This window comes from Cercospora beticola, chromosome 4, assembly GCF_033473495.1.
Source record: "Cercospora beticola chromosome 4, complete sequence".
Taxonomy (NCBI): domain Eukaryota; kingdom Fungi; phylum Ascomycota; class Dothideomycetes; order Mycosphaerellales; family Mycosphaerellaceae; genus Cercospora; species Cercospora beticola.
The window spans coordinates 1,386,147-1,401,442 of NC_088938.1; the positions used below are offsets into that span (position 1 = coordinate 1,386,147).

Consider the following 15,296-nt stretch of genomic DNA (forward strand, 5'->3'; position numbering starts at 1 on the left):
TGTCGTCGCACATTCCAGCGAACAAAGCCAAGTCCCAGAGACCAAAGAGGGGAACACGATAAACTCCACCGGACTACACCATTCGCCGCTAACGAGTATTGAGGCTCTGGAGTCACTGGGTCCTCTAGCGCTTCCATAAGTGAGGCCTGCTCGCCGGTCCCCTTCTATCACTTCATTCACCGTGTCTGAGATGGCCCATCGAGAGCATTCTGTGCCCGCAGAATAAGTCCGCCCACTGCCGGTTCCATCTACGAAGCTTTGCGCCGCCCGGACACTGGGGCCCTGCTCACGCCAATCTGCAAGGCTGACAGTACGTTCAGAAGTCTGGCACAGTACATCGTACGAATTTCTAGTTTTGGATACGCGCTCTACATTCCCACCGTAAGAGATCTTGGACACGTTCGAACACCCCGGGATCGGCCTAGAGTCTAGGCCGCGGATTGGTCCGTGATCTCCATCAATCCATCGGAGTGAGCAACAGAAATGCGAAAGTTTGGTCGATATAGTGCTGGCTTCACAGAACTTCGAACCTGATGCAGACCCCATTCCAGGCTCAACACTATGGTGGTGAGGTAACGATGGCCGACACATCTGCTGCTGAGGCCGCGTTGAAGGCTAAGTTGTCCAGGAAACGCACAAAGACCGGGTGCCTGACATGTCGCAAGCGACGTATCAAGTGCGGCGAGGAACGGCCTGTGTGCAACAACTGTGTCAAAAGCAAGCGTCATTGCGAGGGCTACAGCCAGCGCGTAGTCTTCAAGCAACCAACCTTTGATTACCAGCCTGGGGCAAATGGCTCAGCTCACATCACCTTTCAGGCGGGACCTGATCCAGGGACACTAGGACTGCATCCATCAGGTCAGGCTCTGCTCGATCAAGCATATCCTACGCATCTTCGACCCCGGCCATCGCAGGACCAGTTCATTACAGTATGGGACCAGCGGACTCAACAATATGTGCATATTCCCGCACCCGCACCCGAACAAGTGCAACAAAGTCCCACAGAGGCTGGACCTCCACAGCCTGTAGACGGACTCGGTCCTATCAGTCCTGGCCATGTCATCAGGGATCCTTTTTCATTGCATCAACTATCCCAATCCCCGACCGATCAGTCACCTTCGCATATGGCTGCCCATGCCCCTTCCATGTTCCACGACTCGGGAACTCAATTTTCCTCAAACCCCTACAGTGCATCCGAGCAATACAATGACCAGCCTACGACGAACGCGCAGATCGAAGGATCAATTTATTCGGCTGGCGAGCGATTGTTCCAGAGTCCTGGCGCGGGCCTGCGGAACAGTCTGTCAAGTGAAGCTACGATGCCAGTCCACAGCTGGACGGACGCTTCATCGCAGTCCCGCAGCGATGCATCCACGATAGTACAGACTCCAGTCTCAGCCGACCCTTCACAAGCATTCTCGTTCTCTCGCCCAATGCCTGAAACGGGAGCGCATGTTCAATGGCAGACGGAGTGGAGTTCAGGCCAACCCACGAGTCAGAACGGAACCCCACAATTGGGACAAGGGAATCATTATTATCCTCCACCCCTTTCATTGGAACACGTGCGAGCGATGCATCGTAATGGCCATTATGCCGTGAAGCAGGAAACACCAAGCTCTGCAACCGCGTTGCAAGATGGACGGCCGTCGACCCCAGAACTTTATGAGCATGAACTCCATGCGCCTGCCACCATGACTCCTACGTATCTCTTGAGCGCAGCGGCTGTAGAGAAACAAGATGATGAGTATTATGATGTAGATGAAGATGATGCAGACCAGGAGCAAGATGTGGACACGTCGTTGTCGCAAGCTCAAAGTCATAAGCGACAACGCATGCTCGGCAGAGTCTTGCAAGGCAACCAGATCAGCATCCAGGGCCTCCAGATGCGTCGCTACGATACGTTCATCTACGACGGGATCTTGGATACGTATCGCGTCGAATATGTCGCGAGCCCCCTGAAGAATCCCGCAACAGCAAGAGTGTTTGCTCACTTCATTTCGGCGACAGGCCCAAGCTTATCGGTCTACGAACGAACACCAAATACCTCTTCGGTGCTCTTTAATGGAGGCACGGTGCCCATATCACAGCAAGGCTTGTGGACGTACACCTTGCCGATGGCTGCGCTGCATCATCAAGGACTTCTTCATGCAATGCTGGCTTTGGCGAGTCTACATATTGCAAGATTACAAGGAGCATCGACAACGCCATCCATGCAGCACTATGCGTGGGCATTGAGGCGCATTCACGCGGCAGTCAGCAATCCGAAGAGTAGGCTGAAAGCCACAACCATTGCAGCCTCCATGCTTTTGGGTTTCTACGAAATCATGACTGCAGATCACATGAAATGGAACATGCATCTCATGGGTGCAAAGCAGCTCTTTGTGGAGACAGATTTTGTACAGATGACCGCTGCTTTCAGGAGGATGAAAATGGAACGTGCTGTGAACATGTCGGGTCTGTCGGGCAGGAAAAGACGGTACAGCATAGAACAGCCATTCTCTCAGGGCGATCTGCTGGATCAGATGCACGACATTGATGAGCGCGTGGTGAGCCAGATCGTGGGTAAGGAAGTCAAATATGACATCTTTGGCCACGTTGAACCCTCGAATGCGAGTATACCGCCGACTCTGGATCTCAGCAAGTATGATATCCTTCGGGATTTGTACTGGTGGTATTGCAAACAGGATGTCATACAGAGCATCGTGAGCGGCAATGCTTTACTGTGAGTTACCCGTTCCCACTGATCGATTGACACTAATGCAGTGCAGCATGGACTTCAGCCGGTGGCCGAATTGCCCTCCTCGAGGCCCATTGGGACGGGGTGACGCGGTTTACGGATCATCCGATCACCTCGTTCTACTGCTTGGTCGGATCGCAGACTTCGCTTCGCGGGATCGTAAGCGCAAATTGAAGCAGATGGAGGCCAACGGTGGTCATTGGAGACCTGCGCCTGGTATGAATATTCCTCGCCCACCTCAAGCTTCGCAGCAAGCACCGCCAACTCCAGTATCTGCTGGCCCTGGTATGCCTATGCCTATGCCTGGTGCAGTTGGCGGACCCTCAGTGCTTCCGCAGCCGGGTGGTTCACCGTCTATGCCAGATTTCTATGGCATGGCTCCACCACCCAGGGCGAATGTACACATGCCGAGCTCGTATACATCGACCAATACGCAGCCGACGCCCACGCCGACGAGCGCATACCCTCCCGACTCATTCGAACACAATCTACCACAAGCCACCCAAGACGCTCTGGACGAGTATGCGCAAATACGACAAGCACTGATTCTGTTTGAGCAGAGTCTCCGTCGCTCACCAGCATTTCAGCCCCTCGAGTCCGGTTCCTATCATTCCGTGGACACGGCCTTTGGCCCGACATACTTCTTCCGCACTTATGATATTGGTTGCTTGTGGGCATTCTACCACATGGCCATGATCATTGCGATACGTGCACACCCGCACATGCCGCCTGCAGCTCATATGGCAGCCGGCGTTGCAGCACACGAGACGAAGCATCATGCCATGGAAATTGGTCGCATCGTTGCCGGGATTGTACCAGGACCCGACGACCAACCACTGAATCCAAGTCTCGGAGCAGCACTCTGCGACAGCTGTATGCCTTCTTTCTTCGCTGCAGTACAGTATCAGGATCCACGACAGCGTTACGAAACAGTGACTCGAATCTTCAGCATTGCGCGGCGAACAGGTTGGGGCAGCGCGGAGCTTATTGCCAACGGCTGCGAGACAGCTTGGGTGAAAGCTGCGGCTGTTGGGAGAGGACCGCCATATACCAGAATCGTTCGAGCGCATCATACGAATAGCGAGGATCCGCGCTTGACGGGAAGTTGGGAGAGATTAGATCCTCAGTCGGCACCAGTAGACGGTGATGATGCGGATCGAAGACTCGTGAAGACTAAGAAGGAGGCTCGATTGAATTGGGCGATTGGAGTGATGGGTGTGGAAGAAGACGTGGAGAAGATGAAACTCGTGGACTGATTATGATGATGAAGATTTTGCATACTACGACAGATAGATGACAGCGAAGGTTCAGGTTGTGAAAGGAAGTGTACAGTCAGAACATAGTGTGTATGAGCAATGTGGGACCAGTGGAAATTCGCGGGTCGTGTGAAAACTTTGCATTTGACAAGAAGGCGAAGAAGTAGACAAGGTCTTGAATATGCTACGACAGACACTTCCGGCTTTCAAAGTACCGGCGAGCGAAAGAAGGACGTGATGTTAGCGATCGTGTGAGGGCAGCGGAAGAAGGCATGATACCTAATTAGCGCTTGGTATACATTTCCTCGCGATGTGCACACAGGCACGTTTGAAAAGCAAAATTCCAATACGGATCTCTATTACTACAAACTACCTACGCAGCAAAAAAGTGTTAATATTGAATGTTAAGAAGCAGTAGCCCTGTGTTTCGTTCCACTCGAAGCCTTATGCCATTGGTCGGACCAATGCCCTCGACCGCATTAGCGGCATCGCCGCCATGAGCAGCGCATCGACTCCTTCTCTGCTCATGGACTTTCCCTTTTTAGCCCCCATACGCGAGGCTAGGAAGATTGACCGTCTTTTCCTCCTGTCAGGGGCTTGTGGTGTTTGGGAGAATGGTGACAGGGCGTATCCTCACTAAGAGTGCCTCTGGATTAGTAACAGCATCGATCATCCAATTGAACCATCACTCACAAATAACCACGTGCTAAACAGCATCTAATAAATGATCAGCGGAATGCCTTTAGAATGTCGTTCACTGGTCAAACACTTACACCGCCCCTCCATTGCCTTTCGGAGTCCATGCTATAAAAGTCACCCAATCGCCTTAGCTATAACACCTGTGCGAAGCCTCGTCTCCAACTTACGATTGACCCGGCGGCGTATTTCCACACTAGTCCCATCCAGCGGCGCAAGCTGCCTTTGCCGAGCCGTCGCCGGGACAATTAGTGTATTTGTTGAATTTCACGTTTTTCTCGCAGTGTTTGACTGAGAGTCCCTCGGCATGCGGGCAGGCGAATGCTTGGACACTTGGGACTGCGATCGCCAGCAAGAGGCCGATGAACGACACGTAAGAGCAGTGCATGTTTGAGGCAGGTTGCGAAGGAAGCTTCTCGGTAGCGGATGTAGATTGTCGCGGGTCGACGAGTTGAAGTGACGGGGCTGCGGGCGTGACTTTGGATCATCTTTGGACGGATACCAGTTCTTCTTATATAGACCTGACAGATCGCCAACACACAAATCAGTGGTCTTCGCAAGATACCAGGAAGTTCCAAGTGGGAAGTGCCATTAGCTTGATTTTTCTGATGACAGAGAGGCCAACACATAATGAGTTCAACGCACACAAGGGGACCTTTGCTGGAAGGCGATTGTATGTGCATTGCGAGAGAAGGTATTGTGGGTCTAGGGTTGACAGCTTCAAGGGCGTCTGGTCTGCGAAGGATTGAAGGTGGACACTGGCGCGTCCAGAGCGCTCCATGATATTGAATCCCGCACTGCAGATCTGGGAAAAGAGTCGAGTAAGGGCCGCCAGTGAATCTGAACGCTGCCCGTCAAATCCGTGCTGATTGGCGCAATAACATACAATCTGTCATCCGCATCTCACGGACTCTAGAAAGTTAAGCTCAAGGCCGATCGCGACACTCCCGTCAATAAGCTGCCCTAAGGCGCGTGCTAGAAAGCTAGTTTTGTGCCGGGTCAGTTGAGTCGTTCTGAGGTTATGATATGAGGGCACAGGCACCGTTCTTAGCCAAGGTACGCTGGTCAGCGAGCCGTATTTCCCGTTTAGAGACCCAGCGTAGGCTGAGAAGGCACAAACACCGTAGATGCAGCCACTCGCTGCGCAGCTTCTTGATATACCATTTGGACGACTCTGATGGCGATCTTCCAAGCATCAAAATCTCTTCTTCGGTTGCACCATTGTTACTTGCATTCGGAGCGCGTCCAGCGCGTAGTGAGGGAAGAATATCTTCCACTTGAGTGTGTCCGACCTTCTTCTGCCCAGAGATTGGCTTTCCAGTGAGCAATGCAAAAAGAGGTGAGGTTGGCGCTGCTTGATGCAGCGAGTTCTCCTTTCCAGACTGCACCTCTTGAAGCCCATGTGACGCAAGCCTCGGAACGGAACAACAGAGGTGCGGCGCTTCTGCTACATACTTCTTCCTAAGCTGCCATCTCTAGCAGTGGTGTTAGGCCTATTCGGTACAGAAATTCGCTGTAGGAGAACTGTGCTGTCAGTACGTAGTGTAAATTAATGATGCGAAGATAGTGGAAGGCTCGATCTCGCGTGAAAGTACTGCATTAAGGGAATGTGCTGATGCTCGAACCCTTTCACATCTATATGTACATAGCGCTGAGCTGCCGTCTCCTGCAACGCCATGCTTACATAGTACAGGTCGTCCCCAAATGGCTGTTTCATCAATAGCTGAGTTTTGCGGAACGCCAAAAGGTAGGTGAGTAAGCACAACAAAGAAATCGCAAAGGGGTATGGGGTATTTCGTAGGGGAACTCCACTGGTATTCGAAGCTTTTCAACACTGTTCTGACGCCAGTAGACCGAGCTCGGAAGGGACAGGGGACGATAAATGTCAAAATAATTCGAGCGAAAGAAAGGGCGCGCCTCGAACCAAGCCAAACAATATGGTAGTCCATCCAACGATTTATCCAAGGTAGCGAAGTGGGCGCTCAGCCAGTGTACGCATCCGCAGCACTGATGATCAACTTGAACGAGCCTTGGGTATCAGCATTCTTCCTGACCAACTGGAAGGCGCTCTGCGCATCAAGCTTCTGGCCAAGCCCATATTGACGACTATACGTCTGGGCTTGAACAAACTCATGCGGGAAGTCGCTATCAACTCCGAGGGTTTCGAGGATCCTGGAGACCAAACCGTCTGGGTTGAGCACACCAGAAACATCAACCTCGAAGAATGATTTCTGATCTTGCGATACCATGATCAACTTGTGTCCGGGTGAACTAGCAATGATGCGCAGTTTCTTGAAGGAAACTACGGTCTTGCATAGGGCCCACAAGCCGAAGTTCTTGGGAGATGTCGCAGATACTGGGGAAGCATTCGATGCTTTCCTGCCAGTGGAGATGTTGGTGATGATCTTGCTGTGCACTTGTTTGAAGTGTCGGCGCAGGTCTTTGGGGTACAAGAAGGCCTTGACTATGCCATGTTCTTGACAGTCTGGGCAAGAGTGCGGGTGCGAGTCTTTGGGCGCATGAGTACGCTGATAGTGTTTCTTCTGGTCGCAAGCACGATCAAATGTCTCTGTGCAGCCGAGACAAGGATACCCGCCCTTTTGTTGTTTCATCCGTTTACTGGGAGCTCTCTTGACCGAGCTTGCGAAATCGTTGCTTGTATCCTGACGCCCTCTCTTGGATAGTGAACGATGTAGGTCGTTGTGAGCGTCTGTAGGGCTTTCGAGGAGTGCACCAGCTGATGGCGACGATCGCGTGAGCGGCGGTTTCTCCGTTTTCGTGGTGACAAATGGCTCGGAGTATGATTGATGGAGGATAGGTGGATCTGGCATCTGCTGCTCGGTTTTGACAATGTCTGCCGGCTCGTACGCGGACGAATTGATATAGTCATCGAGGTTGTAGTCGCCATCCGTGTTGCGCAGCCCATTCTGACCGAGCACCTCCCCTGCATTGAGGTTGTCTTCGTTGTACTCAGGCTCAGGTGTGTGCAACGCTATGGCGCTGTTCGCACAAGATGCGCTCGGCGATGGGCCATCGGAGAGTGCGGGCAACGCTGGACCCGGGATCTCCAGACCATTCGCAGTGAAAGCAGTCTCGGGCTGTCCTGCGAGATAGCGTTGTAACTGCGCATCTTCCTCATTGACATCCAGGAAGTTGCAGTTCAAAATCGCTGCGACCTGCTCGGGATCGAGTGCAGTGGATTCGTCGTGGGTGTTGTCGCGAAGGATAGCGTCCCCGCTGTTCAGCTGGGTTGTGCTAGCCATGCTGCCGCCGGCCTTGAGGCTTCGCCCGGGTGGCCTGGGGGGAATGCGCAAGGGGCATATAATAATGGTCGAGACGGAGGAAGAACATCCTGGGCGAGTTCGCGAGTTTGTCAACTCATGCGACAGACAAGGCTGAGAGGCCGCACGAAGGATCTCGTGCGGCGTGAGGGCGCTGTAGCTGGCAGCTGGCGGCATGAAAATAGAGTTCAGCTCCAGCCAGCTCCAGCCGGTAGCTGGTCCGAGCTTTCGCTGACGCGACGCAGATAAAAAGCTCCAGCGGTTAGGTATAAATATGGGAGTGTCAATTGCATGAAGTATGCTCGCGAGTATGGTTATAGACTGGTCCATGCATGTTGTTGCTGTTTTTGGACAATATTGGAAGGCAGGGGCGTGTCAGGGTGCAAAAGTGAATGCAGCGCGTATTGCACCGCACCAACTAGACGGTCAAAAATGCAAAAAAGACAGCCGGCGAAGACTGTTGATCACAACCTGATCGCTTGATCACATGTACTTTCGTCGAGACTTGAACTCGAGACCTTCAGTGTGTTAGACTGACGTGATAACCACTGGAGACATATTAGTATGTGGGTAATGGACCATTTGGAGGAGGTGCAAACTCTTACACTACACCACGAAAGCCTTGATTGGATGGCAGAAGTGCTATCTAGGTTATTATAGTCGTTTAACTAGATGAGGAATGCAAGGGTGAAGCCGGGTCCGAAAGCGGGACTTTTTTCCACTCTTTCGCCCCACCACAGCTCACAGAGGTCTATCACGCCAATGATCCAAGCTACAATGACACTTTTAGCATCACTTTCATATTGCTAGGTTGTCCAGACAATCTGAGCATTCAACGATCTCCCAGCCAGCAACCCTTTCACCCCTGACTATCCAGAAGTCCCACACGCGATCCGACGATGCAAAAAGCATGCATCTGGCATAACAAGACAGCTGTATAGTTGCTGGACTCTGCAGAATACTCATGAGTGAACTCGACATTGCAGTCTGGTATCATGCCGGTATACAGTATCGAATAGCTACCGCATGGACGATGGATACGTTTTCAGTCCATCAATCATACCTCAAGCGCGACGTCTGCCAATTCATTGCCGCCAAAGAATGTCCAAGAATGCATTTCACGACAGCACTGTGGTTGTCGAAATGCTCACAGACACCATGCGGATTCTCGACTCAAACACATCACCTTTCCCTGCGTTTGATGAGGTTGCAGATCAGTCCTTCTTGCTGTGTGAACCTGGACTTGTCAGCAGCGATACCCTTTGCGCCGACGCTCGACCTACCAGTGATTGACGACACGCCATTCTTTCTCAGGGTGGGTCAGCTCGACATCATATCGTCGAAGAAGCTCAGGAATTACCTTCGTCATTTCGATCCCTGTGGTCATTAGCCAGGCCGTATCAACACAGACGCGTGCTCACAGGAAATGTGTCTTCCAATGCACTTCCTAGAGCCTCCTCCAAAGTTGAGTTCCCATAAGTTATCCATTTCTCTCAATTGTTCTCCTGGAGCCTCCGTCCATCGCTCCGGTTTGAATGAGGTCGCCTGAGGGAAGACGCCTTCGTTGTGGTTGGTGACCCACGGATTGATCCCAACGATGGTGCCTCCCTTCAAATAATGACCATCGATCTCAACTCCTTGCTTGGGAACATGTCTCTCCATCAGCAATCCAACACTCGAGTGCAGTCTCATACTCTCTTTCAGCACACCATACAAGTACGGCAGTTCGCAAGCCTCCTTGTACGAAATCGGCTTACTCAATTTCCCTTCTCGGTCCGCCGCATCGATGTCACTGACGAGTCTGTGCATGCAATCTGGATTCCGACAGAGGAAGTATATCGCAGCTCGCAATTCAATTGCTGTTGTGTCAGATCCAGCAAAGACATTTCCCGATAAATGAACGACAATATCCCTCGTGCTCATTTTGTCCGGGTTGGAGCTTTTCACATGTGCCCATCTGCTCAACATATCCCGCCCTTCGTGGTCAGCATTGATGAGTTCTCCATCGTGTTGGATACTCGCTCGATTGTTGATCGCTTTCAATGTGAAGACGAGAACCTGGTTCTGCAATAAGATGATGGGAAGTAAGTGTATGCTCCAAGTGATCCCCTCAAGTTTGTCATCAATGAAGGCAATGAAACTCACCCATGTCTCCATAGCTGGCATTACTTTGGTGAAGAGTGGATTGCCCAGTAGCAGACCATGTAGCTCAGGTACTTGTCCACACAGGCTTGCATATGTCAGCATTCCCTCAATAGCTTGTATCATGCCATCGACGTCTTTCCCCTGCTCAAGAAAGCCTAGTTTACGGGCAAACGTGACTTCCTACCAGATCGTTAATCGTTGAATTGATGAACATGATGTCAACTTACTCCCACAACATCAAATGCATAGTACTGCAACCAAACACCCAAGTCCACTGGCTTATCTTTATTCGCAAATGCACCAAGCTTATCCATGAAAAGCTCAATACAACTGTCAATTGCCTCCTCGCTCTCTAGCAGCTTTGACAACGAGTATGCAGTGCCGACCTTTCGCTTTTCGCTTCGGTGATGTTCGGGATCTCGTGTTGAGAACAAGTTCAGCTCAACTCGTTTCTTCCAGGAAATGGACTGGATGGGGTAGAACGCAGTCTGTTGAGTTAGCTGGTAACTTCGAATCGCTATCCCCCATACAAGAATGTATGTGTACCTTGGTATAATCCTCCTTCGCCCCGTAGAACACGGGAATCCACTTCGGGTCTGCCACCGAAACAACATTAGGTGCAATTCTGACCAGATTGCCGTACTTCTTGTGTAGCTTGATAGCGTCCAGGTGAGCAGACCCTTTCCAGACATTGTGAAGACGCCATAGCTTGGTATATGCTGCTACTGGAGGCCCAGGAATTGAGGTCAGGCCTGACTGAAACTTGTTTCGAACAGCGATCAACAGAACGACTGTGAGAGTGACCAAAAGCAGATGTTCTTGGATGGCTTCAAGTAGCTCTTCCATGGCTGATGAAAGCGAAGACATGTCGGCTGGTTGCAGATGTTGCTGTAGTAAGGTCTCGACTACGAATAAACGATGGGCGTTAATGGCATAGGGCTACGCAGCTGTTTATGCTTTCCATGATGCATTGCTGCCCCGCCCTCGATACCATACTGTGCCCGCATACTGTATCAGCTCATTCGATCACAATTGTGGGGCAGTGCAACCAGACGGAAGGATTGTAAGCGTATCTGCCGCTGTGCTTCCGAAAGGCATTGTGCGGCTGATAACCAAACATTCCTATATAACGCAGACCTATTGGGTCGAAAGCGCTCTATCGTTGAATTGTACGAGCAGCACACACTTCGAGCGTGTAAGAAGACTGCGATCGTCTGTTGTCGCTGACATGTATATCGGCTAAAAGTCATCGACCATGGTCTGTTGAGATAAGGATTATTCAAGATCCGACTCGCTTTCTCGGTCGGCCAGCATTCTGCCACGCAGTCATATAGTCGTCTTCGTTCCAGTCGTCTCGCTCGAGATCATAATATCCTCGTGGGTGATTTGATCGAGGCACAACGCCAAGGGTACGACCTTCACGTGAGAAGTCAGAACAATGTTGAAGTCCGCAACCATGTTGCTTACCATTGATCGAGTGATCAGAAGCCAAGTGAAGAAGTGCAGCACCACAGTCCTCGCCTTCGCAGAATGGAGCTCCACCGTTTAGGAGCTGCTCCGAAGCCTGCGGCGCCCGAATACGGGTCGCTACGAACCTGGTGAAATCTGTCAGCTTGCTTTGAGATCATCTCTGTGGTACAGCAAAGTTTACCACGGGGCCAACATGTTGATACGGATCCCTTGCGAGGGTCCTGATTGCCGAATGCTCTTCATCAAAGCCCTCAGTCCCATTTTGGCCGCGTTGTATTGCGGCCCACCAGCGTAATCAAGATAAGAAGCCATGCTTCCGGTCAAGATGATACATCTGTCTCTATTGCCCGCGGTTCGCTGCTTAGGCAGATAGAAAAGCGCAAGCTTGACAGTATAGACGACTCCCATAAGGTTAACCTGCAAGATGTCGAGGTTCGGTTCGATTGGTTCGCCATCATCAGTTTCAGCTTGTTCGAAGACGCTGTCGGTCCCAGATACTCCAGCATTCGCGATCACGATATCAATTGTCTTGCTCGGCGACTTCTCCAAAGCTGTCTTGAACAGAGCAAGTTGGTCCCGCCATTTCAAGACATCGCAAGGCACGAAAGCAACTTTGCCTTCGAATTCAGAAGAGAGTATTGTTCCAAGGTCGTTGGCAATATCGCCGAAGGTGACGAAGGCGCCGACTGCTACAAGTGCTCGTAGATATTGCTCTCCAATACCAGATGCTCCGCCCGTCAAAACAACACTCTTGCCCGCCAGTGTGCTTGCGTCAAAGGTTGCATCCGCAGGAATAGCTTGAGCTCGAGTGAAGTCGGTGTTAGGGGCCATGGTGTACTTTTGCAATAGTAATCCGATGGTTGCTCTGAGGGACGCTCGGAACCTTTCGCTGAAAGCCCCAGCTTCATATAAGCCGAAGCACATGGACGAACGGGCCAAGTCATCTTGTTCCGCTGTATCGTCCGCCAAACAGATAGTAGCACTCGGAACGTGGGCGTAGGATGCTTTGGTCCACAATCGAGACGCGAGAGCGAATGGAAGTTCGCAATCCCAAGACAGCAGTTGTGCGGAGAGAGTTTATCTGCGAGCATAAAGCTACCGGTTTAGGGGCATTTAACAGTGATACTAATATCGATATCAGCGTATCAAGGCTTATTTCGTGCACTGGAAGGATCATCGCTTACTTCTTGTAGTTATCGTTCTCCATACGATACACGCTTTTGTATCGCGCATTACACATCACACTGCACACAGACCCCAACTGCTGGTTCTGCTGTCTCTACAGTGGCTCAAGAGTTGCATGATAGTGTGAGTGAAGCCTCTTGTTCACCTCATGTCCAGTACGACAGATGTCGGCAATCAGTGAAATGCAAGAAGTGGGCTCACGCCAATATCGATAATGGATTATAGAACGTGCTTCGAATCCTTTCAATTCCCCTTGGGTTCCGAGCCAGTCTCTCCATCCGACTTTTCGACATCAGAAGATGGCTCGACAACCGTATCCAGTACTTCCTCTTCCGTAAAGCCAGGCTCTTGCGCGATCGTGGCTTTCAGCGAATCATCACGTCTCTCTGGAGGAAGCAGCTTGCCGTAATATCTCGGGAAGACACAGCCGAACACGATTGCTGACAGGCCGATCATGGACAAGATGAAACCCGTGATCATCATTGGATCATAGCGCAGAGTGTGGAATTCTGGGAATGCAAAGCTGAAGATGATTGCAAGGACCGGACCGCTGATGTATCGAAGCAGGATCGGCCAGAACACCGGAATTCTCCAGTTCTTGCCACGACCGACGATGAGATTGAGATCTCGACGCAGTTGGTTGCCCTGAAATAGATTGTCAGTTTCGTGATTCTCTGCAAATCTCGAACGATCACGCTTACCGAGTAGAATGCAAGATACCACAATTTGCTAGTGAAAGCATTATTGCCCCAAAACCTCGCTGCACGTATACTTGGTGTCCTGGCGATGAGAACTGCAACTACTGCGCAGACGATGAAGAACCCAAAACCAGCACCTACACCAATCGGCGGCGAGCCAGTGCCATGTGCAACGGTAATACCAATAAGAAGACCTCCAAAGTACGCCAAGTTGTAGGTGATGAACGACGGAAGTCCAGTCTGCTCGACCACATCCGTCCAGCGGTAGATGGTGGTAGAGCCGACAACTTCAGCAAAGACCACAAAGATCAGAGCAACATTGTTGACCCATCTGTCGACGCCGTCCAGGAGGTAGTAGCCGAATTGCGTGCAGTAAGGCAAGCAGAGCAAGAACGAGAAGATAGTCAGACCCGTGACCACCCAAGGTCGTGAAACTTTGGTGTTCGCATCGCAAATCATGGTCGCGACCACGTCCAGCATCACGAATGCAGAGCTGTATCCGAGGACGATCAAGGTAAAGAAGAGGAGGAATGCTATCACCAAGTTAGCAAAAGATCTCGGGATAGTCGGGGCATTCCAAACTCACCCCAGAAGTTAGCTCCAGGCATCTGCAATACAGCTTCCGGAAGTGTGTAGAATCCAACAACGAAAGCTCCCAGTCTCTCGCCATCCTGAGGCCAAAGTCGAAGAAACCCGACAACTCCAAATACCGCAAAAGCTGCAAAGTTCTCAAACAGGACATTGCTTCCGCAGATCAACAACGAATCCATGACCGCATTCGAATACTTCTGATTGTACGATGCGTACGAAGTGAAGTATCCGAAGCCGATTCCTGTACTGAAAAAGACCTGACCCACAGCAGTCTGCCAGACAGTTCCAGATTTCAATTGATCGCCTCTCCACGTCGCCCAAAGAAGTCGAATTCCCTCTCCAGCATTCTCCAGACTCACAGATCGTCCCACAAAGATAATAGTCGTGACAATCGGAATCCCCATGCTGAAATACACCACACGGCCAGTCAATCCCACTCCTCTGACGATGGACAGCCACATGATAAACCAGATGAACACGGACCACCCGACCGTCTCCCCAATCAGTGCAACATCATTGTACTGTGTATAGCTCGCCACGCTGCCTCCACCAGGCGTCAAACTTCCAGCAGGCGGCGTCGGATTCGCCACAACATCATCATCATAAAACTCATTAATCCTCCCCTCCCAAGGCAAAGGACTCGTGAACGAATGCCTGAAATAACTCATGATCCAGGCCAGATTTACAGTGAAATACTGCACGACCACGAAACTGACAAAGACAGGTCCGATTCCTACACCTCGGAGTCGGCGATTGATGCCATTGAAAGCAATCATGCTGCCGCCGCGGTAGGCCTGGCCGATGGAGACTTCGAGGATTAAGGCTGGGATGGCGATGAGGAAGACGGCGAGGAGATAGGGGATGAACCATTGGAGGCCGTAGTTGTTGTAGACGACGGAAGGGTAGCGGAGGAGGTTTCCTTGGCCGGCACAGCCGCCCATGGCGGCGAGGAGGAAGGCGGCGCGGGAGGGCCATTGGTCGCGGCCATCGGAGGATTTGCTGGGCGGTGGGGCGATGGTGTCGACGACCTTCTTGAGGAAGGATGGGAGAGGCATTTTTGCTGTGGTCTTTTGTGTCGGTCTTGATGGTGAAGGTCCTTTTGGCCTTCTCTTGTTGGTAGATTGATCGTTCTTGTCTGCGATGAGACTATCGGGTGGCTCTCAAGGATGCCACTCGATGTTGAGTATGTAAACCGTATCACGAACGTACGGATCCATACATGGCTTGTCTCGTGATA

At 51.4% G+C, this 15,296-nt stretch overlaps 5 protein-coding genes and 1 non-coding gene across 6 annotated transcripts; 1 reads left to right on the top strand and 5 right to left on the bottom strand.

The window, feature by feature from the left end:
* Window positions 1-578: 578 nt before the first annotated feature.
* RHO25_006185 (uncharacterized protein) lies at window positions 579-3,993 on the top strand (the record flags this gene model as incomplete). Its single annotated transcript, XM_023597029.2, has 2 exons — window positions 579-2,722; window positions 2,769-3,993. 2 exons carry the CDS (start codon window positions 579-581, stop codon window positions 3,991-3,993), a joined length of 3,369 nt encoding a protein of 1,122 aa, XP_023452183.2.
* A 2,678-nt stretch (window positions 3,994-6,671) lies between these two features.
* On the bottom strand, window positions 6,672-7,952 carry RHO25_006186 (uncharacterized protein; the record flags this gene model as incomplete). The annotated part of the gene is made up of 1 exon (XM_023597030.2): window positions 6,672-7,952. The coding sequence occupies one exon, from the start codon at window positions 7,950-7,952 to the stop codon at window positions 6,672-6,674; it is 1,281 nt and encodes a 426-aa protein (XP_023452158.1).
* A 501-nt stretch (window positions 7,953-8,453) lies between these two features.
* Window positions 8,454-8,539, bottom strand: RHO25_006187. Its single transcript has one exon. It is a non-coding gene; the product is annotated as a tRNA-Val (tRNA).
* A 613-nt stretch (window positions 8,540-9,152) lies between these two features.
* Window positions 9,153-10,982, bottom strand: RHO25_006188 (uncharacterized protein; the record flags this gene model as incomplete). Its single annotated transcript, XM_023597031.1, has 6 exons — window positions 9,153-9,207; window positions 9,254-9,347; window positions 9,392-10,034; window positions 10,116-10,295; window positions 10,343-10,603; window positions 10,662-10,982. 6 exons carry the CDS (start codon window positions 10,980-10,982, stop codon window positions 9,153-9,155), a joined length of 1,554 nt encoding a protein of 517 aa, XP_023452159.1.
* Window positions 10,983-11,394: 412 nt separating this feature from the next.
* Window positions 11,395-12,416, bottom strand: RHO25_006189 (uncharacterized protein; the record flags this gene model as incomplete). The annotated part of the gene is made up of 3 exons (XM_023597032.1): window positions 11,395-11,531; window positions 11,583-11,710; window positions 11,767-12,416. 3 exons carry the CDS (start codon window positions 12,414-12,416, stop codon window positions 11,395-11,397), a joined length of 915 nt encoding a protein of 304 aa, XP_023452163.1.
* A 597-nt stretch (window positions 12,417-13,013) lies between these two features.
* On the bottom strand, window positions 13,014-15,114 carry RHO25_006190 (uncharacterized protein; the record flags this gene model as incomplete). The annotated part of the gene is made up of 3 exons (XM_023597033.2): window positions 13,014-13,415; window positions 13,472-14,001; window positions 14,055-15,114. The coding sequence occupies 3 exons, from the start codon at window positions 15,112-15,114 to the stop codon at window positions 13,014-13,016; spliced, it is 1,992 nt and encodes a 663-aa protein (XP_023452169.1).
* Window positions 15,115-15,296: the final 182 nt, after the last annotated feature.